This window comes from Acomys russatus, chromosome 5 (genome assembly GCF_903995435.1).
Source record: "Acomys russatus chromosome 5, mAcoRus1.1, whole genome shotgun sequence".
NCBI lineage: Eukaryota > Metazoa > Chordata > Mammalia > Rodentia > Muridae > Acomys > Acomys russatus.
The window spans coordinates 64,380,351-64,408,204 of record NC_067141.1 but is presented as its reverse complement, the minus strand read 5'-3'; the positions used below and the strand labels follow the sequence as shown (position 1 = coordinate 64,408,204).

Below are 27,854 nucleotides of genomic sequence, written 5' to 3'. Positions count from 1 at the left end.
TGGGAGTGCAAACTTATACAACCACTTTGGAAATCAATCTGGCGCTTTCTCGGAATAGAGCTACCTCAAGATCCAGCTATTCCATTCCTTGGAATATACCCAGAAAATGCTACACCACGCAACAAGGACATATGCTCAGCCATGTTCATAGCAGCCTTATTCGTAATAGCCAGAACCTGGAAACAACCTAAATGTTCCTCAGTCGAAGAATGGATAGAGAAACTATGGTACATTTACACTACTCAGATATTAAAAACAAGGAAGTCCTGAAATTTGCAGATAAATGGATAGAACTAGAAATGATCATACTGAGTGAGTTAACCCAGACCCAGAAAGACTCACATGGTATATACTCACTTATAATTGGACACTAGCCCAAAAGGGATATCCCATGAAAGTCTTCACTTACCAGGAGTTGGGATAGAAGCGAGAACCTCCTATTGGGATTCTAGGTGAGAGAAGTATGGGAGAATGGGGAAATAGAAGGACCCAGAGGGTCCTAGAAACCTACAAGAAGAACATCATGATGAGCAGATCTGGACCCAGGGGCATCTACTTAAACTACTACACCAACCAAGGACAGACAATACATGCAATAAGCATTGAACCCCTACTCGGATCTACCCAATGGACAGGACATTCTCCATAGCTGTGTGGAGAGCGGGGTGTGACTCTGACATGAACTCTGGTGTCCCGTATTTGACCTCTTCCCCTTGGTGGGGAGGCCTGGTGGCACTCAGAGAAAGGATAAGCAGGCTACCAAGATGAGACCTGATAGGCTGTGTGGAGGAGGATGTCCCCTTCTGTCACAAACCTAGGGGAGGGAAATAGGGTGAAAGAGGGAGGGAGGGAGGAACGGGAGGATACAAGTGAAGGGATAACAATTGAGATGTAATTCTGAATAAATTAATAAAAAATTTTATAAAAGAAAAAGTGATTAATATATGAGAAAACTATAATGTACTCTTTAGCCTTTCATTGCTGTTTTAGGTTTTCTCTTTTTAAAGATTTATTTTATCTTTAACTATGTACAAGCACTTTCGCTTGATTATGTCCACCTGTGTGCTGGTGCCTGCAAAGGCTAGGTGTGTCAGATTTCTCTGGAGCTGGAATTACATGCAGCTGTGAGCTGTCTGGCCTGGATGCCAGCAAGCAAACGTGGGCCCTCTCCTAAATCAGTAAGTGCTCTTTACCTCTGAGCTCCCTCCAGCCTCCAGCTATCCCCTTAGAGACAGAATCTCACAATACAGTCCTGGCTGTGCTTAAACTTGCAGCAATGCCCTCCCTCCAGCCTCCTGAGTGTGCTTTCAATCTAAAGTTGCTGTGCAGAGTGCAGACTCTACAGATCACTGCTCTCCACTTGTGCATGCATCAGAATCACCTGGGGGACCTGCTGATGCACAATTTCCAGCAGACGCTGACACTGCTGGCCTGGGAATGGTCTTTGCTATGGTGACAATAGTTACGCCACAATCACTTAATATGAATTTTAAGAATTCTACTTAATGAATTACGGTAAGCTTCAGATTTACTTGTTACAAAGATTTGTCTTTTTAAACTTCCTTAATTCAGCTTCCCCTTAATATGGCATCTCAGAGAACATTTATCAAAACTAAGAAACTGGGGCTGCAGCTGTGACTCAGTAGTGGTCTATATTCAGCTCCGGCTTCAATCCCCAGCACCACCACAACACTCAGGGAAGTGAGCCTGGAGCCAGGCATTGTGGCACACACCTATAAACCCAGCACTTTAGCAGCAGATACAGGAGAGTAATAAGATGAGGCTAGCCTGTGCTAAAGTAAAGACTGTTTGGGAGGGGACATTTATTTCTTTTTATTTTTTATTTTTGGGGACAGGGTTTCTCTGTGTATCCTGGACTCACACTTTGTGGCCTTGAACTCAGGGAGGTCCACCTGCCTCTGCTGTGATTACAGGCATGTGCCACCTTGCCTGGCTGGGAGGGGAAACATTTTTAAAAGGTGTGTGTGTGTGTGTGTGTGTGTGTGTGTGTGTGTGTGTGTGTGTGTGTGTGTGTGTCTGTTGTTGTGTATATGTGTCTAAGAGGTCAGAGAGCATGTATGATTCCTTGGGAAAGTGGTTCTCACTCAACCTGTGGGTTGTGACCCCTTTGGGGTCGAATAACCCTTTTACAGGGGTCACCTGAGCCATCTGAAAACACAGACATTTACATTAATATTCATTAACAGTAGTAAAATTAGTGATAAAGTAACAATGAAAATAATTTTATGGTTGGGGGTCACACAGTATGAGGAACCGAATTAAAGGTTTAGAACCACTGCCTTGGAGTTACAGGCATTTGTGAACCACCTGATGTGGGAGTTGGGATCCAAACTTGGATCCTCAGCTAGGGCAATAAGAGTGCTTAAACACCCAAGCCACTTCTCCAGCCCTGGGAGAGATCTCCAGGCACAAGTGGGTGTGTGTAAAGTTGAGAGTATAAGAAGTACAGAGCTCATTCAGGTTTCAGTTCCTCACTAAGGGCCCCTCCTGCCAGGAGCCAATCCGGACCTTTCTTTGCATTTATATGCCATATCTCCTCAGTCTTCTGTAACCTAGCACAAGTCTGCAGTTTTCCTTCCCTTTCATGACTGACACTTCTAAACCAGTTAATCAATAGGATCTCCCTCAACTCATGATCAAAATGAGGTCATTATCTGAAGGATCAAGTGAGGTGACAGGCCCTTCCTTCTCAGGGCATCAAATCAAGAGATGTGTTAACAGTTCTGGTGATATTTGTCTTGATCTCTTGGCTCCACTGTGAATGTATAATTTTTCCCTTTGGGAGTTATCAACTATATTAGAGTAAACATTTTGAGAGTACACATATAGTTTCTACTTTAATTTTTGCCTGCTAATTCCAATATACTTTGAAAATCTTGCATATAGTAATTTTTACTGTAGTATTATTCTAATTGTGAATCTTAAATTTCTTTTTCCTTCTATATTTTTATAAATTGGAATCCTTCTACAGGGAGAGTTGTGGTACCTTCCCATATTTATTTATCCACTCACTTGTCTGTTTACAAAAGCATAAACAGAATTAAAAATGTTTCTCTTGGCCAACTATTATTATTTTTCAAAGAACTGGAGCAAAAAACCCCTTTCTCATCTATAATCCTAGCCCTCTCTATCAATATTATGATAGTTTTTTAGTAAGCAGTTGGAACAGTTTGTTTTATTGTTATTTAAATCAAAATTATTCCAATATGTTAAAAATACATTTTAAGATAAAAAAACTCAAGTGACAGCACATGCTGGCGGGGATGTGTTGAAAGGGGAACACTCCTTCGTTGCTGGTGGGAGTGCAAACTGGTACAACCACTTTGGAAATCAATCTGGTGCTTTCTAAGAAAGCTGGGGAATAGGAGTATCTCAAGACCCAGCTATTCCACTCCTTGGAATATACCCAAAAGATGCTCCAACACACAAGGACATTTGCTCAACTATATTCATAGCAGCCTTACTCGTAATAGCCAGAATCTGGAAACAACCTAGATGTCTGTCCCTCAGTCGAAGAATGGATAAAGAAACTATGGTACATTTACACTATGGGATACTACTCAGCTATAAAAGAAAAAACAAGGAAATCTTGAAATTTGCAGGCAAATGGATGGAACTCATCCTGAGTGAGTTAACCAGACTCAGAATGACACACATGGTATATACTAACTTATATTTGGATACTAGCCTAACATGGACGTCCTGAGAGTCTTTACTCAGCAGGTGATCGGGACAGATGTTATTGGAACTCCAGGTGAGAGAGGAATGGAAGAATGGGGAAGGACCAGGGGGTCCAGGAGCCCCACAAGAAGACCATCAAGGCTGGTGGAATAGGGCGAATGAGGGAGGGAGTAGGGAACGGGAAGATACAAGTGAGGGGATAATAATCGGGATATAATCTGAATAAATTATTTTTTAAAAAATGTACTTACATTAAAAATGTTTTGCCTGCATGTATGACCTGTATAACGCATGTGTATGTGTGCCTGGTGCCTGAAGAAGCCAGAAGAATACACCAGAACTCTTGGAACTAGAGTTATGAACAGCTTAAACCTCCCTGGGCACTGGGAACTGAACCTGAGTCCTCTCCAAGAGCATCAAAGTGATCTTAACCCCTGAAACAACTCTCTGGTTCCCATTAAAATTATTCTTATAAAATATTTTTGTGGAAGGATGGCGGGCCTCGCCCCAGGTGAAAGCAGTCCTGGCGGGCTGTGCCCCAGGCTATGCCCCTTGGAGACACCACGGATACCCGACTGAGATGGACTTTGTGATAGACCGAGAGGAGCCATCCTGGGTCTGGAATTTAGGAAACAGACCCGGGACTCCAGCCGGGCTAATCAAGCATCAATGGGAGGAGGGAACCGGAAGAGAGACAGGTGATTGTGGACCTAGAGAGAGAGAGGCAGGCGGAGAGGACAGAGAGAAGGCTGCAGGTTTGGACCACGAGGGTGTGGATTGTTTCTATCTGAAGAGGATCAGCGTGCAGGCCTGGAGACGCCTAGGGATTCGCCCTGTGGAACTGATACCCGGAAAATTTATTTATTGTTCCCCTTAACCTCTTTTCCCTCCTGTATAGGATAGTGGGTTATATAATAAAGTCTAATTGTTAAGAAGCAGAGCCAACATATTTTTAAAATTCACATGAATTAATAAACAGTTATTGAATAAACTAAACTTTTCTTTATTTTATGTGCATCCATGTATGGATATGTGAGGGTGTCAGATCGTGGATTTAAAGATAGTTGTGAAGGGACTGGCTCAGAGGTTAAGAGCACTGGCTGTTCTTCCAAAGGTCCTCAGTTTAATTCCCAGCAACCACATGGTGGCTCACAACCATCCATAATGCGATCTGGTTTCCTCTTCTGGCATGCAGAAGTTACATGCAGGTTGAACACTGTTACATAATAAATTAAACAACAACAACAGACAGTTGTGAGCTGCCATGTGGGTGCTGGGCTTTGAACCCAGGTCCTCTGGAAGAGCAGCCAGTGCTCTTAACAGCTGAGCCAGAATAAACTAAAAGTTTAATGCAAAGACTTTTGGTTCTTCCAGGATAGTTGGTGGTCCATGCTTGTAACCTCAGGATTTGTAATTAACATGGGCTACACAGACCATACCAAAAGAAAGAGGGGGTACAGGGAGGGTAATAGAGGGTGGAGAAACACAACAAAAGAATTCTGATTTCAATAATGAAAGTTACAACAGATTAACCTTCCTATGGATAATAGCTTAGCTAAAGTAAGAGTTTTGACGTTACACGAGGCAATGAAGATTGGCAAAATGGGAAGAAGGGGGAGGGGCTGAAGAAACACTCTCTGGTGAGATGTCTGCTTCTCCCCTGGAGGTATTCAACAGTCCATTCAGTGCAAGGTGAAGGTGGACAGAACAGCTAGGAAGCCACAGTGGACGGGGTTGAACCAGCAAAGGACAGACTTCAGAACTGCCGCGGTGCTGGCAACTGAGAAGAAAAATCCCACAGAGGAGTGAGCCGCTGGGAAAGGAAGGTCTCAGAAAATACATTTAAATTCTCCTCAAATCCATGTTTAGCCCCAAACGACATACATTAAGGGAGACTGAGAATTCCACTGGAAAGAACAGCTGGAAGGCTGAGGGACCTGAGCCAAGACTGCAGCTTGTGCAGTGAGCACAGGTAAGAATTTAGAATTTGGTCCCCTCATTAGAGGATGCAGAGGGATGCAGAAAGGATCTGAGACATGGAGAAAGACCAGACGTTGAGATGAACAAAATGTTCTAGGTCTAAGGGATCTGTTTTAGGCATATGGCTAAAGCAGAAACATACCCATCATTTTCAGATGTAAGGCCAAGGAAGACCCCACAGAGTCACATTGAGTTGCTGGTATTTTAATCAGAGGCAGAATTCAGTTTCTACAATGAATTGTTTATACTATATAATACAAAAATCACTACACTTGTAGAGCAGTCAAGAAGAAAAAAGAATGCAAAAAATGACCTACTTGGGATTAGCACCAAAGAGGTCTTTAATAGTAATAATCTATTCGGTGAACCGATTAAATGAAAGATAATGATCACAATGAGTAAACAGATGGGGAAATTCTCACTGGAGAAAGGAAAACCTAAAGTGAAACAGGTATAGTAGTTAAACCTATAATTCAATCCTGTAACTTCAGTTCGACATTAAATCCACAGGCACAGGCACGCGTACGTATGCATGTGCGCGTACACACACATTATTTTTTTTAAAGGAAAAGAAGATCAATCTGGAGATAGAATGATGGAGACAAAGTCAAAGTGACAGCTAAAGAAGCTTTTAGCCAATATGGAACAAATTGAATAAATATTAAAATATACTTAAGGAGCAGGGCAGTAGTGGTGCATGCCTTTAATCCCAGCACTCAGAGAGAGGCAGGCAGATCTCTGTGAGTTTGAGGCCAGCCTGGTCTACAGCCAAGGCTACACAGAGAAACCCTGTCTAGAAACACACGCGCGCGCGCGCGCACACACACACACACACACACACACACACACACACACACACACAGGAGGGCAAGGCAGGAAACTTGTTGAGAGTTGCAGGCAAGCACCGACTGACTACACAGTGTGTTCTAGGTAGCACAGTCTACAGAGTGAGAAGGGAAGGAGGGTGGGAGCCACATCATGTGGCTCACACTGCCTGTAATTCTAGCTCCATGGGATACAATGTCCTGTTCTGACCTCTGCAGGCACCTGCATGCACATGGGTAAACCCCTAGACACAGGCACATTCACATAATTAAAATATAAACAACATAAATATTAAAAAAAACTAGCTAAAACCAAAGCAAACGCCAGCAAAAAATACCCAACGAAACTATATAATCCAAACAAAAAATCCAAATAGCTCTACTTATTAAAGAAACTGAAACTACTATTGAGGTTTTCCAGAAAGAAAACTTATGATCTAAATGTTTTCACTGATGAGTTCTATTAAGTTTTAAGAAAGAACAATAGGACATAAATGCCTTCCCGACATTGAAGAGAGCAACACTTCCCAACTCAATCCTGATACCAAACTCTGCCAAAGACACTAAAAAGCAAACTTAAGACCAATATCCCTTAAGTGCATAGAGAGAACTTTTGTTGTTGTTATTTGTTTCCTTTGGTTCTCCCCACCCCACGCCAACCCCCACCCAAGGCAGGGTTTCTCTGTGTAGGCATGGCTGTGCTGGACTTACTTTGTAGACTAGGCTAGCCTCAAACTCAAGAGCTTTCTGCCTGCTTCTGCCTCCCTGAGTGCTGGGATTATAGGTGTGCGTTACCACGCCTGGCTAAGATTTGTTTGTTTGTTTCTTTGTTTGTGTGCTGTGTTGTCTGCACACCGGAAGAGGGTCAGATCTCATTATAGAAGGTTGTGAGCCACCAGGTGGTTGCTGGGAACTGAACTCAGGACCTTTGGAAGAATAGCCAGTGCTCTCAGGCCTGTTGTTTGTTTTTTTCTGTTTGCTTTTTTGTTTTTGTTTTTTGTTTCTCTTTTTTGAGAAAGAGTTTCACTGTGTAGACCTAGCTGTCCTAGAACTCACTCGGTGAACTTTTAACTGGCTTTTAACTCAAGAGATCTGCCTGTCTCTGCTTCCCGAGTGCTGGGATTAAAGGTGTGGGACACCACCGCCGAGCTGAGAGAAAAATTCTTAGTCAACTCAAGTATTAACAGAATAAAGGAGATGACTCAGCAGTTACAAGTGTACCAGTTCTGGCAGACTTGACTTCAGTTCCCGGTTCCTGCACCGGGAGGCCAGAACTGCAATTTCTAGGGACCCTACCCCTCTGTCTCCAAGAGCACCTGTGCTCATATGCACATACTTCCACAAACACACATATGCACATATGTATTTTTTTTAAATCTGTAAGCAAATTAAACTCCTATTTATAGTTTGAAAAAGAAAGCAGCCACCTGGGAACTCAAGGTAAGTTCTTTAATCTTATAACGGACCCTTAGAAATACCCAACTAGAAGCATGCTTGATAATCAGAGTCTTAACACTATCCCTGAAAAACTGGGGACATGGAAAACATGCTCTTATCACGTCAGCATCCTTTGGAGGTCAAAGTCATCCAAATAAAGCAGAATAAGACAAAAAGCAATGTCATGGCACACGCCTGTAATCCCAGCACTCAGGATCTCTGTGAGTTCGAGGCCATCCTGGTCTACAAAGCAAATCCAGGATAGCCAATGCTTCATAGAGAAATCCTGTCTTGAAAAAACAAAAACGAAACAAAAGCAATTAAGAAAGAAGAAATGAAGGTCTTTATTCATACATATAAAATTATAAGGACTGGTATAAAGCTTAATGGCTGAACACATGCCAAAAAAGGGAAACGCTTAACAAAGTTTTTGACCAGGGAGACGGCTGGGTGGGTGAAGGTGCTTGTCACCACGCCCAACAACCTAAGTTCTAGTTCACATGGCAGGAGAGAAAACCAACTCCAGGCTGTCCTATCGACCTCCACATGTGTGCTGTATTGCTGCATGTACATACATACATGTACACACAAAATAAATATAGATTTTTTTTTTTAAGTTATGGAGGGAGCTGGGTATGGTGATGCATACCTGGAATGCCAGATACTCAATGGCTGAGGCAGAGGATTGTTTCAAGTTCAAGGCCAGCCTGAGTTTCAAGGTAAATTGCAGGCCAGCCTGTCTCAAGGAAAAAAACAAGGAAATGTATGAAGGCTAGAATTATTTATTTTATTCAAATGTTTCCTCCCCTATATGGATGAGTTTTAACATGCCCAGGGGAACATGAGGTAGTCAGAAAGCATACTCCAGCACTGAATGCTCAGAATTGCTAGGGATACAGACTTGGTTTTTTGACAACTCATCTGTAAAATGGGTACATGACCTTGCTTATCTTCCAAGGAAACAGCATAGACAGGTAACTAAAATTTGTCAGTCTCTTGACCACTCTGGAGTAAAAAGCCTCAAACAATACTTGACTAGTGTAAGGTTCCTTCTTCCACCTTGAAGTCAAACTACTGAGTACAGCAGCTGCAGGCAAGCTAGGCTCCGCCCCGTGCAACATCTGAAAAGGAAGCTTCATTGCTGAACCAGAGGCAGAGAGAGTTTTGCGTTGGAGTACTTTAATACGTTTTTATATTGCATATAAAGAACATAAGCATAAACCAGTAAGATGCCTGGCTGAAAACTACCTTCTTTGTGAAAGCAGGTTGTAATTCTGAACAAGTTTTCAATTTTCACACTGCTGCTAGGGTAAAACATTTTAAAGAGTTTAATTTTTTACAATGGATTCAATGACATAGGATTATCTAACAAAGTAATGGCTAATCAATAGAAGGGTTAGTTGTCAGGTGAAACATATAACACACTAAAAGGGATTGATTGCCAGGTCTCCCCTTATTTACTAGAAGGTATATATTTAAAATGACACAAACTTGTTACCAGGCTGCATTCTTTTAACCTTGCAAAGGGCTGTTTAAGGAGTCTGTTCAACAGCCCTATAGCAAAACAAGATGGAGTATAATGAAAATGCTTGGTGACGGGGGTGTGGCGAAGGAAAGGGACCTTTAGATATACAGTAACATCAAATCATGTCCCAGGGAAGAATATGGGCTAGAAAAAAAATCAAACTACAAAACAATTCCAGGAAAGCTGGAAGTGGGCCTTCGAAATGCCACCCAGATGCTGCTGAAGCCCCCTCAAGACACAAAGCTCTAACACACGGTTCTCGGCCTTCCTAACGCTGTGACCCTTTAATACAATTCCTCATGCTGTGGTGACCCCAACCACACAATTGTTCTTGTTGCTACTTCAGAACTGTAACTTTGCTACTGTTATGAACCATAATGTAAGTATTTGATATGCAGGATATCTGATACTCGAACCCTGTGACAGGACTGTTTGACCCCCAAAGGGATGGCAACCCATAGGCTGAGAATCACTGCTCTGACTGATTTCCTCCCATGATGTTCTAAGGACAAGTTTAATTTCTTTAGAATGTGTGTAGCTGGCACAATAGGCTTTTTGTTGCCCCCCCTTCCTCTTTTTTCTTTTTTACAATGGTGTCCCCAGATTAAGCATGGAAAACAAAATGAATTGAGCCCATATGGACTTTGACCAGCATATAAGCTATTTCCTTTATAATTTATTCACAGTATCTCAACTCTCTATATGAAAATACACTTTTTATGGTCATTACAACCCAGGAGTTCAATAATATGTTTTCTACTAAGTCAGTGATTACACAATTTATCAAAGAATGATTACACTGAAATAAAAATAAAACAAAGTACTAACCCCCATACGGTCGTCTTTCCTCAAAGTAATTTTAAGAAAGCTGGTTATTAAATTGCTTCTTTTTGAAGAAGGGCTTTTGTAGCTAGGCACAAATTGCCAACCATAGTTGTTTTGTGTGTGTGTGTGTTTCTTTTTTCCCCCCTAAAAAATGTTATTAGGCTCTGAAGAATTCAGCAGAAGTGGGAAGTTATATAAACAAATCACTTCGTCAGATTCAGAAAGATCACTTTTGTCTTACTTAAGAGACCTACATTAATTACCTTTAAGATCTTTTACATAGACTATTTAAAATATGTACTACTTATTTATTTATTTCAAATGAGGTGCTTCTTCCAAAGTATTAAATAATGTCTACAAATGCAAAAGCATTTTTATAAATAGGTAATTAAAACAGATGACTAAAATTAAGTCAAGCTGCAAAACATTACCCAGAATGCTTTGTGTGTACGTGTGTATGTGTGTGTGTGTGTGTGTGTGTTGTTTTGTTTTTAATAAGCATCCCAGGCAATTTTTTTTTTCATCCAAAGCCCAAAGCACCTCAGTAAGAAGAAAGAGGAGGTAGGAAGTTTCAAAGGGTAAAACACATGTATATAACGAAATAATGCTGAACCCCAAAGTATTTACAAGAGAGTCCCTTAAGCATAGTTTGTCATGTTGCAATTACACCTTGCCTACTGCCAAGCCAAAGTGCTTACTATTGCCACTAGAGGGAGAAGTGTCTTAATACAAAGTGACGGCAGATAGGGAATGGGTTTTCTTGAGCAATTATCAGAACAAAGCTCCCTTGGCTGTGTGTACCTTCTAATTACTCAATACAATTAAAATGACTAACCTAAAACAAATAGAAGGAAAAGCTGCCTGCCTGATAGCAGGGACTTCATTAAACCTTCCCCCTCATCCATCAAATCAGAAGGAAGAGAACGCCTTCATCCAGGAGCGCTGGAGCTGGTGAGAAAGTGCGTTTTGGGGAGTTCACTCATTTCATGCTTTTAGGGGGAAGCCACGCCTGAAAACAGAGCGCTGGTGTGTCCCCTCCGCTGGCCGCTGCCGGTGTCATTTTCTGTGCCTCTGATGTGCATCTTCTTCCTACCTGCCCAACTGTAGAGAGGAGTCAGGGCGTCCATGCTTCCACTGGCTTTTGTAATGTTCCTCCGTGGTGATGTTTACAGTGTAGGGATTTTTATCAGGGGAGAAGAAAATCTCAGGCAAGGAAAATAGTTATTCCTTCCAAAAGACTTATGTGGTTCCTTTTGTAAGGCCCAGTCATTAGCAGAAGATGACAACAGACTCATTTTTCTTTCAGCTGACAATTGTGACATTTTTTTTTCCAGCAGTGTGCAAGGTGTTGAAAACCTGGCAGCTGCTACCTCCTGGGATGAGGATACTTTTTTATCCTCCCTTGACAGTTTAACTCAGTGGGTCAGCACCTTTAAAGACTGCAAAGTACCCTTGAAGAGGATGGAAGCTTGAGTTACTGCTCCTCCCTAATCAATGTAAACCCTCACTGCAGGTGAAGTCCCCATCTATAGAGGTGCACAGGGGAGGAAAATGTAATGCCTTGAGCCAGATGGTTTTTATCTTGTTTTTAAAGAATAAAGGAACAAGCTAACAAGGGAGACAGCTACTTTGTTAGCTTCTTGGCCTCTCTCATGGCTTTGCATCCCCAGGGTTCCAGCTACACAAGAGAAAGAATACAGGAAAATGTAAACACTTAAAGAAATATAACTAGAGGGCTGGCATCACGCTGCTTTCAAAGAGTTGAGAGAGCTCCACTCAATGCTTTATTTATTACTGCCCACGTTCCCAGGATGGTAAGTGGACACACACACAAAGGGGTGGAGGGCGGGAGAAGAATTAGGCAGCAGCCACAACTTACTCAGCTACAGAGAAAGGGAGAGCCGACAGATCCTATTAGCTCCAATGTGAGCGAAGAGGAGCTACATGTTGCAATGTTACCACTTTCAGAAAGCAAAGAAAGAGCACTTGCACATTTCTCGGGACTTTGCCTCCATCACACACGGTATACAAACTAGAAAACAGTTTTCACAGTTCCATAGCTTCACAGTTTATGAGTAAAAGTAGAAAGGAAACTGTATGTTGTGTTTTTGAAAGTTCATACTTAATGCCAAATGATAACAAAAGGACTTTATCTCACAACTTTTTCCTTCACTGTTTTTGGTAATTTCTCCATCAAGTTTTGGAAGTGCAAATATGGCAGTCTTATAGCATAAGCCAAAAAGTATCTTTCCTTTTGTGTTTTAAGAAGGAGTTTGTGGTACAAAATTGCTATTGTTTTTGTTTTAATTTTCTTTTAAATCACCAGTGAAACCATATGAACATTTTGGTAACTAAAATATTACATTTAATAGAAATAACAGTCTTTTACCTTGTGTTAGTTTTGTAAGTTGTTTTTCACAGAATCTGTACATTTTATCTAGTCAATATTGGCATAAAGTTATTTATAATATTCTATTATTCTTTTTCATGTATCTAAGAATTATAGTGATAACCCTTCTTCAAGCTCCTCTAATATTAAAATAGCTTTTCAAATTAACATTAGTAGCCATGGCCAATCAACAACAGCAAGGCTTTGTCTGGGAATAATTTATAAAGTTTAGCTATAACAATATTAGGTTGTTAGAGTACAAGCCAATTTTTTATATTTAAGGGTAAGAGATTCCAGAAATTAATTAGAATGTGTGCAAATGAATTACAACTTAAGAGACTGGCCCACAAAGCAATACTCACTTTAGGCTGGCTTTGACATCTTTTTGTCTATAGATTGTGACAATAGACAAAATAGCAACTGGCATATCCTTATTGTCAAATGCAACGGAGAAAAAGAGGAGTTTAAACAGCTTGTGTATTATGTACTACCTTAAAAAAAAATCAGCAGTGGGGTAATCAAGTTCAGGGCAGTCCTGGACAGCTGCCCTGTGACCCGCTTCTATTGACCCCTGCTATTCATCACTCTTTCCTAAGATTGAGAGGGCAAGCTCCTAGGGAGTGACCACCACAATAGACAGACACAAGCCAACAGTAATCTGGTTCAAGCGAAAAACCAGATGGCACTGCAATAAATTTACAAATCTGCATTCATGGGGCTGTTAAAACCCCCAGAAGCTAAAAGGCTCTGAGGGCCCCGGGAGGATCTGCTGCTTCCCCAACACTAAAGGCCATTTCTCTTTCCAAGAACACGGAGTTCATGCTCTTCACAAAGAGAATGGAGATAAAAACCCTTTACAAAAAAGGGAGGGGGAAGCCTCATGACCTAATTAATCTCCAGAGCTTGGATCTCAACACTGAATGACAGATACTAGAAAAATCATTCTGGAAAAAAAGGGGGTTTTAAATTAAAGTGGAGGGAGCAAAGAGGACCTGCTAAAACAGCAACAAGGAAAAAAAAAAAAAACATTAAATCTCTTTCAAATACTGCATACAACAGATCTTGCAAGTAGAAAATGATTCAATAATGTAAGCATTTATTTTTAAAATGAATCAGATTAGTCCCGTGTGTGACCTGCTGGTCCATCTGTATGTGCTGGACTTAATAGGCGCGAGCCTCTCTCTTGCTTCAGTTTGAAGTATGAGAGAGATAAATTTAGTTTAATTTTCAACAGATCAGCCTATCCATTTTCCAAATGGACCATCTGGATCAGCCTATTAAAATTAATTTATAACTTTGCAGAGTGAAAATTCGTTTGTTAGCTTAAATAAAGTTGCCAAAACTTTTTGTTGCATCATTGTTTTTTGACAGTTGCTTCTGTGTAGTGGACAGAGAGTTTGCATCTCCAAGTTTACCTTACTCAGGATTGTTTTATTGACTTCACAAACAGATCTGGTGTTTAACTCCAAATAATTAAGCTAACCGTCTCGACATCAATTTGTTTGTTTTGAAAGCTTCCTATATTGACTCAATTCTATTTAAAACAATTATTCTTATTTTAAAAAAATTTTAAAGGGCCTATCCAAAAAAGAGTTGCAATATAATAAACAAAAAGTGATTGTGGCATGTTTTCAAGTACTTTCCCTTTAGGTTAAAGCTATGAAAACTGGACCGTGAAGCAGAAGTAGACATTCTTAGGAAATAGTAAGGTCTAACTTCCACACCAGTGACTAACTCTGGTCAGGTCTAACCTCTTCAACTCCACCTGCTTCATCAGGAAACTCGAAATCATATCCTGTCTACCAGCTCAGCAGGGTATCACAGGACTAAACAAAATAAACATGCTCCTTGTGGGCATCCAACAAAAACCACATCACTGCTCTCCTATGTCCTGGAACAAGGCCATAAATACAACAAGTTAAAATGTTTTGTACTGCTGCTGGTACTCATTTTATACATTTTTATGCTAAAAATGATTATGTGACATTTATTTTCTAGCTATGATTAATATATAAAAAATCTAATGACTTTGTTTTTAATAAATTATAAAGGTATTACAGGTTTCTAGAGGTAATGAGGACACTTTTTTTCAGTCACTATTTTGGATATTTTAACTTAAAAAAAATCATGAAACTGAACTTTCACAAGTAAAATAAGTTGCCTGTGGGAAGCAGGGCACAGAGACCTGAGGAAAAGGGCTTTTCTCCCCTATGCATGTGTACTATAAAAGCATGTGTGTATGGATGCACTGTGTGTGTGCATGTGTGTGGAGGTCCTCCATCACTCTGCACCTTATTCATTGAAAATCTCTCCTGGGATCCCGTGCGTCTCCTTCACCGTGCTGGATTACAAGTGCCACACTCAAGGGTCCTGGGGATCTGAACTCTGGTCTTCATGTTTCCATGGCAAGCACTTTAAACACTGAGGGCCATCTCTCCAGTCCCCCCCAAAAAGCTTTAAAGCAATCATCAATAGTGGACTTCACTTTTTTTTTTTTAAGACTTATTTATTCTGTATGTAATGTTTTGCATGTATGTGTGCCTGCAGACCAGAAGAGGGCACCAGAACTCATTATAGATGGTTGTGAACCACCATGTAGTTGCTGAGAATTGACCTCAGGACCTCCGGAAAAGCAGCTAGCACTCTTAACCTCTTAGCCATCTCTCCAGCCTGGACTTCACTTCTTTAATTAGTTAGACAAGTTCAAAGTAAAAGAAACCATCTTTCTTTGAGACCTGTTGTTGTTGTTGTTGTTGTTGTTTAGATGTATGGTGACCCTTAGCCAGGCAGAGGAGGTACAGGCTTATCATCCCAGCACTCGGGGTGCTGGGGCAGCAGGCCTACGACATCGAGTCATCTAGCTGGGCTATTTAATGAGACCCTACCTCAAAAAAATGTTTTTTAATTAAAATTAATATGTATAAATAATCCTTACTTGGAAATAAGTATTAGTGTTAACTATTCCATGTCCAATCTGTAAAGCACTTATGGTCATCTTTTCTAAACAAGACCTCTTTACTTCAACTTAAATATTTACTATTTATACTGACTGTCAAATAATGTTGCCTGATTGAAATTGATGGCGATGGCCAGACCAGCTTCAGAATGACAGGGTCTTCATTTAAACACCTGTTTTATGTTTTGTTTTTGGAAGCTTTTTATTTTAAGTAAGACTGAATTTCATACCTGTCTAAGTGAATTCTTCTCTGGTATTATCTTCCTAGGGGGCTCGCCATTATTCCAGTCTTCTCTCTCTGAGGAATTCTGTGAAAGAAAGTAAGCTTTAATTCAGTTCTCATTATCTTCAGTCTTACTCTGTGGGAGTAAACTGAATCACATTTCTAATTCTGTAAGGCAGAACACCATGTATATTTATGCATTTGAAGATTTAAATACACACAGACACACACACACATGTAAAGGAAACCATATGCCCATATACATAAATAAATTCATGTTGGGATCTGGCTGGGAGGAATTGTCTGCTTACAGCTACCCAGGAGGATCACAGACAAGTCTAGTTTATCACACTTTGACACTGGGGTGTTAAAAAAAAAAAGTCCTAGGCTGCCAGGAGGTGGTGGCTCCCAGCACTTAGGAGGCAGAGGCAGGCAGATCTCTGAGTTTGAGTCCAGCCTGGTCTGCAGAGCAAGTTCCAGAACAGCCAAAGTCTGGGGCCACATAACAACTTAAATCATGAGTATTATATTCTCTTTTATGTAATTAGTCTTTATCTATTGTGAATATTTGGTTGATACAGATCTCCTAGTCTGGACGCTTAAAAAATAAATTTCTTCCTCATCTCACATTTAATTGTTCTTTCTTACACAAAAGTAGCACAGTTCTTATTAACAGAATTAGTGTTTTATCTGTGGTTTAAGATTAGAGGGCTAGAAAGATGACTCAGTGGTTAAGAGCACTGGCTGCTCTTCCAGAGGACCAGCGTTCAATTCCTAGCACCCACACGGCAGCTCATAACTGTAACTGCTGTTCCTGGAAATCCAACACCCTCATATATGCAGGCAAAACACCAATGTACATAAAATACAAATAAATAAATTATATTAAAAAAGATTAGTTTATTTTCTGCCACTATCACTTCAAACAGTAGCTACAAGATCCAAAAATGTCAATGGGATTTTTATATACAGAAGTGGAACAATTAAATTAAAATCAGATTCAAAAGTCCTTAAAATTGCCTGAGCTTGGTAGCTTATAATTTTAATCCACAGCACTTGGAAGACGGCAAGAAGATCTTTTGAATTTCAAGTTCAAGGCCAGCTAGTCTGCCTAATGAGACCCTCACAAACAAACAAGGACAACAAAATGCTAACCATTTGGAAAACAAACCTAGAAAATTCCAGTTATTTGAATTCTCTATTAAAAGTAACAGTTCATAGTTTATAACTGGCAATTTTGTTACATTATACAAAATCATCACATTATAACTGGAGTTAGTTTAATTTTAGATTCAGGACATATTTCCAACATATGAACTTATCTGAACATTTTTCATACATGCATAAAATTATTATATAATCACTACTGTGCTTTAAATAAACATATAGGATATTCTGTTTTGGGAGAAAAAAAGGAATGAAAACGGTTGCGTTAATGACATTACAAATGAGGACTAAAGAATTACAATGAGGTACTATTATTTTTGAGACAGGGACTTGCTTTACGGCCTTGGCTGGCCTAGAATTTTTGAGACAGGTTCACATTATGCAGCCTTGGCTGGCCTAGAACTCCCCTCTCTGCTGGAGTGCTGGGATTAAAGGCTACGTGCTATGTTAAAAAGAATTCTTAACAAGAAAAGCCTGTAGACATTGTTAAAGCTAGTTCTTTTGTGATAGGTTAAACAAACACTTATTCTGGCCAACTCATTAAAAGAAAAAATTTTTCTTAGAATGAAAAATCCAGCACAACTATAAAATAAAACAGAGGTAGCAATGCTAAGTCATTAGGATATAAGGGGGAAGGAACTGGCTACCATCTAATAACAAAGGAGTGTCAGTGAATTAGAGGTGAACAATCACTTCCAATGGAGTAAGAAAGAATGATGAAAGTGCCATATGTGACTAATAGGTCACTTTGGTGGTCCTCAGGAACCTCTCCGCCTACACCCAGAAGAGTTCCATTAATTACTATATGTATCCTTAGCGAGGAGGAATCCCAACAAAAAGTACCCAACTGCTCTAGTCAACAAATTAAGTTACAGTCAATAAACTCAAGAGTAACTAGTTGACACAGGCAAGAATCACCCAAGGTGCTAAACTAGCAGGTGAGTCTTTTACAAACAGTAGAATTGTTACATAATTTCAAATATATCTCCCCAAGATACTTAAGAAAAAAACAGTAACTCTATAGTGGAGAAATCTGGCAAATAACACACTAATATTACATCTCTTGGTCTAGAGAGATGACTTTGCAGAAGCATTTCCAAAGGACCTGGGTTCAATTCCCAGCATCCACATGGCAGCTCACAATTGTCCACCTCTACTGAGTCCAAATGCACCAGGCACCTACATGGTGTATTGACATACAAGCAGGCAAAACATCTACTAACATACAAATTAGAAAGTTAAAATAAATGAACATATTTAGGGTGAACAAATGAATCACCTTTGAAGTTTCCTTGCCCCAAACAGGAAAACATCTGATCTGGGTTGGGGAAATGGATAAATGGGTAAAAGCGCTTGCTATGCAAACAAGATCTAAGTTTGTATGCCCAAAATTGACATAAAGCTGGACATTTTGGACTTGTATAATCTCAGCACTCCTGCAAAACAGGAAGCAGACAAGCTTGTGGGTTAGCTAGCCAGTTAAACAAAGTAGTGAACAAGACACCCTGCCTCAAACAAGGTGGAAGGAAAGTGAGGACTGACATCCAAGGTTGTCTTCTGACTGCCACATGGAAGTGCTGTAACATGTACACCTGTATGCGTACATGCCCCCATCTACTCATTAAGATAACATCAGACTAGCCCACATTGAGGGAACACCTATAAAACTACTGTTCTGAATTCAATAACAACTACAACCATGCCTATGTCATAGATTAAAGAAGTACTGTTAATTGTTTCTAGTTAAAACTAAAGAGACATGACTACTATTTTAATATGTGATCTGAGACTTTTTCCCCTGATAAAGGCCAATATTTAACAATTGGGGGAAAAATCCGAGTAAGGCCCTGTAGATATGCTAATACTAAATTCTAGAATGTTCCCCGACTTTTACACTTCACATTCATTCTTTTTCATGTAAAGATATGGATTAAAAAATATATATACATATATATAAAAATCTGTGTACCTATAACACAGCCAAGTTTTGAAACAATTTTACCACACCCCCAAATTTTTACAGTCAACCTCTCTCCACACTGAAAACCATTTATTTTGTTTTAGCTCAATAATTTTGTCTTTTCCAGAATGTCTATAATGGACTCATATAATACAACCATTTAAATCTGTTTTTTTTTTTTCCTGCCTAGATCTATTCAGGATATTACTATATAAATTAGAATTTCCTTTTTTTTCCCCTCCCCTCATTTTAGACACAACCTTACACTGCAGCCAGGTTGGTCTAGAACCTATAGCAACCCTTGGCTTCCCAAGTGCTGGAGTAATAAGTATGAGCCAACATACTTTTTTCTTTTCACTGTCAAGGCCCATTATATTATAGGGCTATGTCCATTTCTTTACACATTCAATTTTGTGCTTTTGATCTTACATTATGTATTTTTTAACTTTCAAATGATTCAGAAAAAAAATAGTTCAATGTGAGTGTGCATGTATAGAGATAATAAAAATGTTGGCAGCATTAACATTTCGTCTACATGTATAGAGAATATAAAGGGATTATCTGTACTCTTCTTTCAACTTTCTGTACATCTGGAAATTATGCTTAAAAAATTAAACAACAGGCCAGGTGTGGTGGTGCATGCCTTTAATCCCAGCACTCGGGAGGCAGAGGCAGGTGGATTACTGTGAGTTCCAGGCCAGCCTGGTCTACAAAGTGAGTTCAGGACCCAAGGCTACACAGAGAAACCTTGTCTCAAAAAACCAGAAAAAAAAAAAATCAAACAACAGGCTGTTATTCTTTGTTTTAACTCATGTGTTCTAACCCATGGTTCCTAGTAGTTGATGGAACTGTTTCTGGGAGGTTAATACCTGGAAGTGAAAGAGGCACAGTTGGCAGTGGTGGGTCACTGAAGGTGAGCTCAGCCCTGCTTCTAGCCTAAGACCTCTGCTTCCTGTCTCTCTTCACAGTATGACCAGCCACCTCATGCTCCTACTGCCTGAGACTAAGCTGCTCCAGCTGCCTGGCCTTCCTGGCCACAATGGACCCTAAACTGTGAACCAAAATAAAGGTCTCCTCACTTACATTGTTCCTGCCAGTTGTTCTGTCCAAGTGATGAGAAAAGTAACTACTTACAGAGGGAAGTGAGGGATGGGAGAGCTGTAAGTCAAAAATTTGGGGTAGGGACCTCCAAAATTTTACTGAGACTTTTTTTCCTCGTTTGAGACAGGGTCTCATGTAGCCCATCTCTGCTGGTACTGGCTATGGATGACCTTGAATTTCAGATCTTCCAGTCTCTATTGCCCACAGAACTTGGATATAGTCATATATACCATCAACTCTGACTTTACATGCTCCCAGAACCAAATCCAAGGCTTTGTGCTTTCTAAGCAAGCAGTCTAGAAACTTCTAGAAACTTACACCCTTAGCACCTGAAACTACACTCTGTCACAAAACCCTAAGCAAATATGACTGCTGAGAATGATTCATTTCCAATAGCCAGAACACCTCATCACAGTAAATAATAGTTTGTAAACTGTCTAAAAATCAGCACATACAAATTCAAAGTATTCTTTTACCTCTTGAGCAAAAATCCCAGAATAAAAAAAATTCTACAAACAACAGCACTATGAAAAAGATTCTAGAGCCAGCAAGATGGCTTCACAGATGAGGACACTGCCTGCCTGACAATCCTTAGGGCCTCTATGGTGGAAGGAGAGACTGACTCTCCCAGGTTGTCACCCGACCTCTATACACCAGCCATTAAGTATGTATAGATGCACACACAGAGAGATGAGAACAACACAACACATCTTCAAAGATTCTCTACAGCCTTTTCACTTTTTATATTAATCCAAAGGATATTTTTACGCTAGCTTAAGTGCCTAGAGTTTACAGGGATGTAATTCTTAGTGAAGTTTGTTTTTGTGTGTGGTTTTTTGAGACAGGTTCTGAGATACAGGCCAGGCTGGCCTGGAATTCCCTAGGTAACCCAGGCTGGCCCGGAACTTCTTGATCCTTTATTACAGGTGAACCACCCTGCCCCGCACTTCAGTGAAAACGTCAAATGGGAAGTTTTCAGTCTGTGACATCTGCAGACATAATATTGATAACAGAGGGGAGTAGTGGTGGGAGAAGTTGAAATATTAATAAGAAAGTGAGAAAAAAAAAAAGCCTCTCCAGTACCTACATAACTGACCCAAACTCAACACAACACTAGCAATCTGGCCAACTTCACAAAGTACCACACCATGACGTTATCTATCATTCATCAATTCCCTACTTTCTCTTTTCTTTCATTCTTTCCCCCTCCCCCTCCCACTCTTCGTCCTCCTCTGTCCCCCTCCTTCCTCTCAGACAGGGCCTCACTATTTAACCGAGGCCAGCCTCTACCTGTGACAATGCTCCTGCCTTGACCTGAATGGTAGGGTTACAGGTATGTGTCATCATACTTGGCTCTTTTTCTCTTTGGAGACAGTTTTGTTCTATAGCCCAGGATGACCTCACAATCAAGTACCCATCTCTACCTCCCAAGTACTGGGGTAACAAATATGCAACATCACACCTGGCTCACTCTTGCCAATTGTAAAATGTGTAGTAGTAGCCTTCTTTCCAATTCTCAAATCAAAGTCTGGAGAGAAGGCTCAGTGAAAGATGATGACCTGATTTCAATTCCTGGAGTCTACGTGGTATAGGAAGAGAACCAGCTCCTGCAAGTTGCTTTATGACCTCAATTTGGGTGCCCCTGCATCTATGCATTTAAGCCCTGACCCCCACACAGATGGGGGGAGAGGAAGGGGAGGTGGGAATAAATGTAATTTGAAAAGAATCTTGACTTTGGGTGTCAACTAAACTATTGTCACAAAATAGTCAGTGATTATCATTCCCTGGGGAAATTAATTCCTTTGAATAATTATTGCCAATTTGACATTTCATTATTTATTTATTTTGTTTTTTTGAGACAGGGTTTGTCTATGTAGCCTTGGCAGTCCTGGAATTCACTCTATAGACCAGGCTGGCCTTGAACTCAAGAGATCCGCCTGCCTGTCTCCCAAGTGCTATCACCTGGCCTAGTTTGGCACTTTTTAACATTATGTATCTTGATGTCAAATCTGATTTGTTACACTCATGAGTTGGAGCTCCTTATCCTCTACGAGTCCTGGGGGTTACTAGGCAAGTGTTCTACCACTGAGCCACATTCTAGCCCTCTATATCATCTCTGTATATGGACATGCTTTCAACCTATGCTGTAGAGTTCCTCCAAGACCACTGAGCCAACCTCTTTTCCTTTCTAATAGTTCAACACAAAGAATCTATTCTATGTGTGTTGGATTGGGAACTGTTGTCTGAATTGATCTTTCTTAAATACACTAACATCATGATGATCATTTTCTCAAAACTTTTAGTAGAGGCGGGTGAGATGGCTTAGTGGGTAGAAGTGCTTGTCACCAAGCTAAACTACCTGAGTTCAATGCCTGGGTCCCACATGGTAGAAGGAGAAAAGTGATCCCTTCATGCTGTCCTCTGACCTACACACACAGACGCAATTTTAAAAAATTGAAACTCAACTATTCACTGTCATGTAGAATGGCAAACTCACATAAAGAAAAGAACCTAAGACTAATTTCTAATAACCAGCTGCAAAATCATGTAATGAGCTTTGCAGGCAAGTTAGTAACTGGAGTAATAACTTGTTCTGTGGCTTGGCAGTAACTACCCTCCAAATGTACATGATTTCCAATTTATAAAAGGAAAAAAGTTAATCTTTTACAAGGTTAAAAGGTAATTTAGCTATATAAAAACTAGTGACTCTTTGGTGAAAGGTGACATAAAACACACACACACACACACACACAGAGAGAGAGAGAGAGAGAGAGAGAGAGAGAGAGAGAGAGAGAGAGAGAGAGAGAGAGAGAGAGAGAGAGAGAGAGAGAGAGAGAGAGAGAGAGAGAGAGAGAGAGAGAGAGAGAGAGAACAGGAGCGCTGGCCAGGTAATGCCTGTAATCCCCCTACTGGGGAGGCAAGGGCAGGAGGATCACTGAAAGTTCCAAGTTTGCAGGCCAGCCTAGTCTGAGCTCCAGGCCAGCCCGTGCTACAGAGTAAGCCCACCAACACTGTGGGTCTGATTTGAACAAATTCTAATTCATGTTCCTGGGATTAATGAGTGAAGTATAGGTGAGGTAAGTTGAGAAGCTTATTGAAGGTTCCTATTCAAGGGCCAGTGTTTTAGGCAAGACCTGAAGTGCCCTCATATGTAATCCTCTCTGGCATGTTGCCACAGACGATAGCTTCTCTGGCAAGTTTATCATTTGGCATACTCTCTTAAACCACAGCCACATCAAACAAAGTCTGCACACCATATTAAACTTCTACAGAGCTCCAGTCCAAGCTTTCAAGGAGTGCTATTTTTCAGCAGTGTACAGATCCAAACGTAGTGGTAGGAACCAGACAGAATGGAAAGCACTCACTGGGAAAAACCGAGGAGAACTGCCATCAGTACTGCCCTCCTCTCTATGACAGAAGTCAAACAACCTGCCAAGTAGGTTTTCCCCTGCTACATTGTCTGACACTAATTATAAAAATACTACAGATGCAGCCTTTCTCAAAATGCAAAGGGATCGTGTGTATTTGCAAAGAACAACTATTTTTTATGCTTCCAAATTCTTAATCCTGTTTGGAGCTGTCAGTGGGGGTTAATGGAAGCCTTGGATAGGAGAATTCCAATCTGGTTGGCAGATGGATAGGTTGGTTATAGCTGCATAACTATGTCTTGCCTGCAGGCACAATTCAGAACACTGTTAAAGCAATATAAAGTCTCTGTCAAGCTGAACCATTTGGATCAGTAGCAAGGAGAAATAATAATAAAAAAGAAGTTCATTTCTGGGCCTTGTGCATTTATGCTAGTATGCAGAAACTGATTAATTGTCATAGTGTGCTGGTCTTCTATACCTCAGATTTCTACTTCTGGAGGAGATTTTGCATGCTAATATAATCATTCTCCCTCTTGAGACATTAGCAAATAATCAAATGAAAAACAGGATCATAATTTACTGAGATTCAAGCAATTCTCTATGCAAATTTGACTTGTTATTGCTGCTGCCTCGTTAATCTGAATGCCTTTGACAAACTCCTTTGATTTATGAACTCATGACAACTCCAATGTGTATATATTTTGCTAGATTGACATTATCATTAAGAGTGGGTGGACTGAGCTCACATGAATGGCTGATTTTATTCGCTGGTGTCTGCTGCTCAACAGCTGAGCATCTCCTCCTCACAAAGCCCCTGAGCGGCAGGCTCTTCCCATCTTCCCGTCCATTCATCATCTCGATGTTAATTGGCCCAGGCTTTAAGCAAATTTTCAACACGATTTAAAGGCATGATGACACTGATTACTGACCCTCTGCCATACGGTGCCTATTGATTAACCTGACAGAGATGATGAGCTTGAGGGAAACTAGGTGTGTGGGGACCTCAGGGGGAAAAATATATTGTCTATGCAGGCAAACACTTGTCATTACCTCACAAGCCAGAATTTGCACAGCACAAACTCTTAAAAACACACTACTGCCTTTGATACCTACAACTAACACAGAAAGCGCTTTCTGTATTCAGAGATATTACAAATATGTCATGTCAAAACACACTGACACATTCAGTATTTAGAACAATTCCCTGGGTAGATGGTTGCCTTTCAACCAATTATGTTTGTGCTAGCGCTCCTCCCCCCCCCCCCCCCCCGCCCAGCCTCATGTTGAATTAGAAGTGCTGGGGTGGCCTGGCTCTCCCCCCCCCCATGTTGAATTAGAAGTGCTGGGGTGGCCTGGCTCTCTCTCCTCTCCCCCCCATCTTGAATTAGACGTGCTGGGGTGGCCTGGTAGTATTTTATTATATGAGGAAAATAAAAATGAGGAAACAAATTCTAGAAAATAGAGGAAAGAAGGAAGGTATTAAATAATCAGGCCAGTCCCACCATGATTAAAACAGGCTGCATTCTATCAAAAGAAGAGAGTTTCTCAAAGAGAGAGAAACCCATTAATTTGATTTCACAAATTCTGTTTTCTGTTCTTTGAATACCATAACCTGATTCCAACTGCCAAACTATTCAACACAGAAATTATCAGCAGAACATTTCTAAACAAAGCAAAATGGTATTAAAATTTAGCAAACATAATCCTTAAATTCTTGTTTCCCTGTACTCAACTACTGTGCAAACGGTTTAGTTGGAGAATGCGAACAATCTTTGAGGTTAGTTTTCAGAAAACCTAAATTCCTCATTATTAAGGGAAGAAAACGTAAAGGCTCAAGGTAATAGTCATTAAGTACATATATTAGCAACAAACAAAAATCTGCTCAAGATATCGCTAGCTCTGCAAATGCACACAAGTCATAATACAGCGCACCATCAGGGGTCAGAAAGAACATCTTCAGATAGGGACAGTTATTATTTAAAACAAAGCCAACAAAATATCCTCCCTCTGGCCACACACATCACCTTGTTTACTTACGAGTCTTGCGGGGACAGCCAATGTACAATTTTATACACAGGGATTTTGGAGCAGCACTAACGGTTATTTCAAAGCTAAAATAATAGAAAACTGAACAACCTGACTGTAGTCTCTATCACAGTGACATGGACTGTTAATGTAAGAGACCAAATGTTCCTCAAGTCAGACAGCACTGGTGCCTGTATTCTGGAACATGTAGCTCACTCCCTAAAAGCCTGCCTCCTGCTCTTCAAAGATAAACAAGCTCAACTGAACACTGAGATGCTCTGATAAAGACAGAGATGAACTGCAGCAGGGAGTGACAAGGGAAGGGCACCAATGCTGCTTTTGTTAACTTTCAAGTCAGGAAGCATCACAATCAAGACAATATTTTAGTATTTTATCATTAAGAGTCCAGATACAAGTGAAAAACAAATTTGCAGCAATCAATATAGGGACCTTTCGCCAAAATAGCTAAAACAGTTATCTCTATTTTCTGGGAGGAGCGATAACAGCTGTCTCAACATATTTAGCTTTGTAACTTCTTAATCAAAGATCTGAATATCAACTTAGCAATGACTCTGAGTATATATAAGACTTTGTAATTAAGTTATAAACATGTTCTATGTCAGAATAATAGTCTATTTAAACACTAAGCTAAGTTTTGGGGCTCTAAGGCCTTAACTGAAAAGCAAACCATACTTTATTCCTTACCCATCCAAATCCATAGGCTGTAAACTTTTAAAAATATTTTATTAGGTTGAACATGACAATGCAGTCAAACTAACAATGTGGCTTAATATTTTCAAGTTGAAATAGCAAAGCAAAATAAGCCCCTATACATTCCCATACGCTGGTTGCTTTCTTGTCAGATTAGAACTACTATTCTTTAAAAATTTTTTTTCATACATATATTTCATGATTTTAAAAACAGATGGGTGGTGGTGGCACACATCTTTAATCCCAGCACTATGGGAGGCAGAGACAGGCAGATCTCTGAGGTCCAGGACAGCCAGGGCTACACAGAGAAACCCTGTCTTCAAAAACCAAAATCAAAACTCAAGAAACAAACAAACAAACCAAGGGAAAAAAAAAAAAAAAGCTAAATAGCACCACAAAATAATATATAAATTTGCCAACTGAAAGACTGAAATAAAAAGCCAAGTACATCACCACAAATAGCTTAACTTACTTCGACATGAAATTTTCAATGCATCTTTGAATGAATGCACACTGCAGACTACTTGCCTTCCTCAAGATCTCACCCCTTCTGAATATGTGCTTGGGACAATTTCTTTTATGCTGAAATTTTCTTTGCTATCTTTTTTACACACTACCTTATCAAGGGATTATTACAGTTATTTGTATGCAAGCTGACAGATAAACATTTGCTTCTCCTAAGAATGCCTGGTTAGTTTTGTAGCTCAAAGGCATCTGCATTATATAGATCTTTCTTGTTTCCCAAAATAAGGTTAGAAACTACAGAGCCCTGGGGATGTCCACCCAAATCCCGACGAGCTGTGTGACCTCTGGCATGCCCATTCCTCCATGTCTTTGGTTTCTTTTTAAATTCTTCTCCTCATTTTGGGTATCTTCTTTGCTTGGGTATTGCTTACAGTTCCACAGTATCGTCAAAGAAATTTAGGATTTCTTTAACTTGATAAACTATAACATCCCCTAAATGATTACCATTCTTTAGGATAAAAATTAAAGCATCTCAACTAAATAAGTAATTGCAAAACAAATGAAACAAAAATACACAGACTGTTTTGAGTTCTGGCTTTGGTATTAATTTTATTATAAATTTGCCTGTATTTGATCCCTCTCTTATTTCCTTTATTATTAAGAAGTTATTCTATTCTTATTATCCTGCAAACTTTCCTTCTTATCAAATATTTCTTAAAATTACAAACTCTGCTCTTCTCCTTGATTTTTGTAAATACTTGGTCCCAAAAAGCTATTGCAATATGTATTGTAAAGAAGAAAAGCATGTTTAGAAAAGAAAAAGAAAGCATGTAGCATGCTTTACACCCCTTGCTCTTTTCTTAACATGGTAAGTATGTTAACTATACTCTCATACTTGACCTTGATCTTTTAACCTTTGTTTTTACTGTAAATCTTGCTTTCTCATTTTTTGATAATATCTATAAAGGAAAAAAGGGATAAGGATATTTTTTTTTAAAAGAAAGCAGCTAAAATAGAAATTACAAAAAATATATAAAAAAATAGAAATTACATCACTTGGATTTTCAGGTCTCTAAGTAGGTTGACATGGACGTAGAACTGGACAAAGAATTTAAAATATAAGTGAAGCACACTTTCTTTCCCGAATAGCTAATTGGAAGTAACACACACACCAACAATTCCTGTCTTCAAATGCT

General features: G+C 39.9%; 1 protein-coding gene across 6 annotated transcripts in view; it reads right to left on the bottom strand.

The window, feature by feature from the left end:
• The window catches only part of Btrc (beta-transducin repeat containing E3 ubiquitin protein ligase), a 170,183-nt gene that overhangs the window by 65,683 nt on the left and 76,646 nt on the right, over positions 1-27,854 (bottom strand). For 4 of the 6 annotated variants that reach the window (XM_051146661.1, XM_051146664.1, XM_051146662.1 and 1 more), the window contains one exon: positions 15,869-15,946. The exons of the other annotated variants lie outside the window; for them this stretch is intronic. In XM_051146661.1, coding sequence (XP_051002618.1) covers positions 15,869-15,946 — 78 coding nt within the window. The remainder of the gene's footprint in view (positions 1-15,868; positions 15,947-27,854) is intronic. 6 annotated transcript variants of the gene reach the window in all.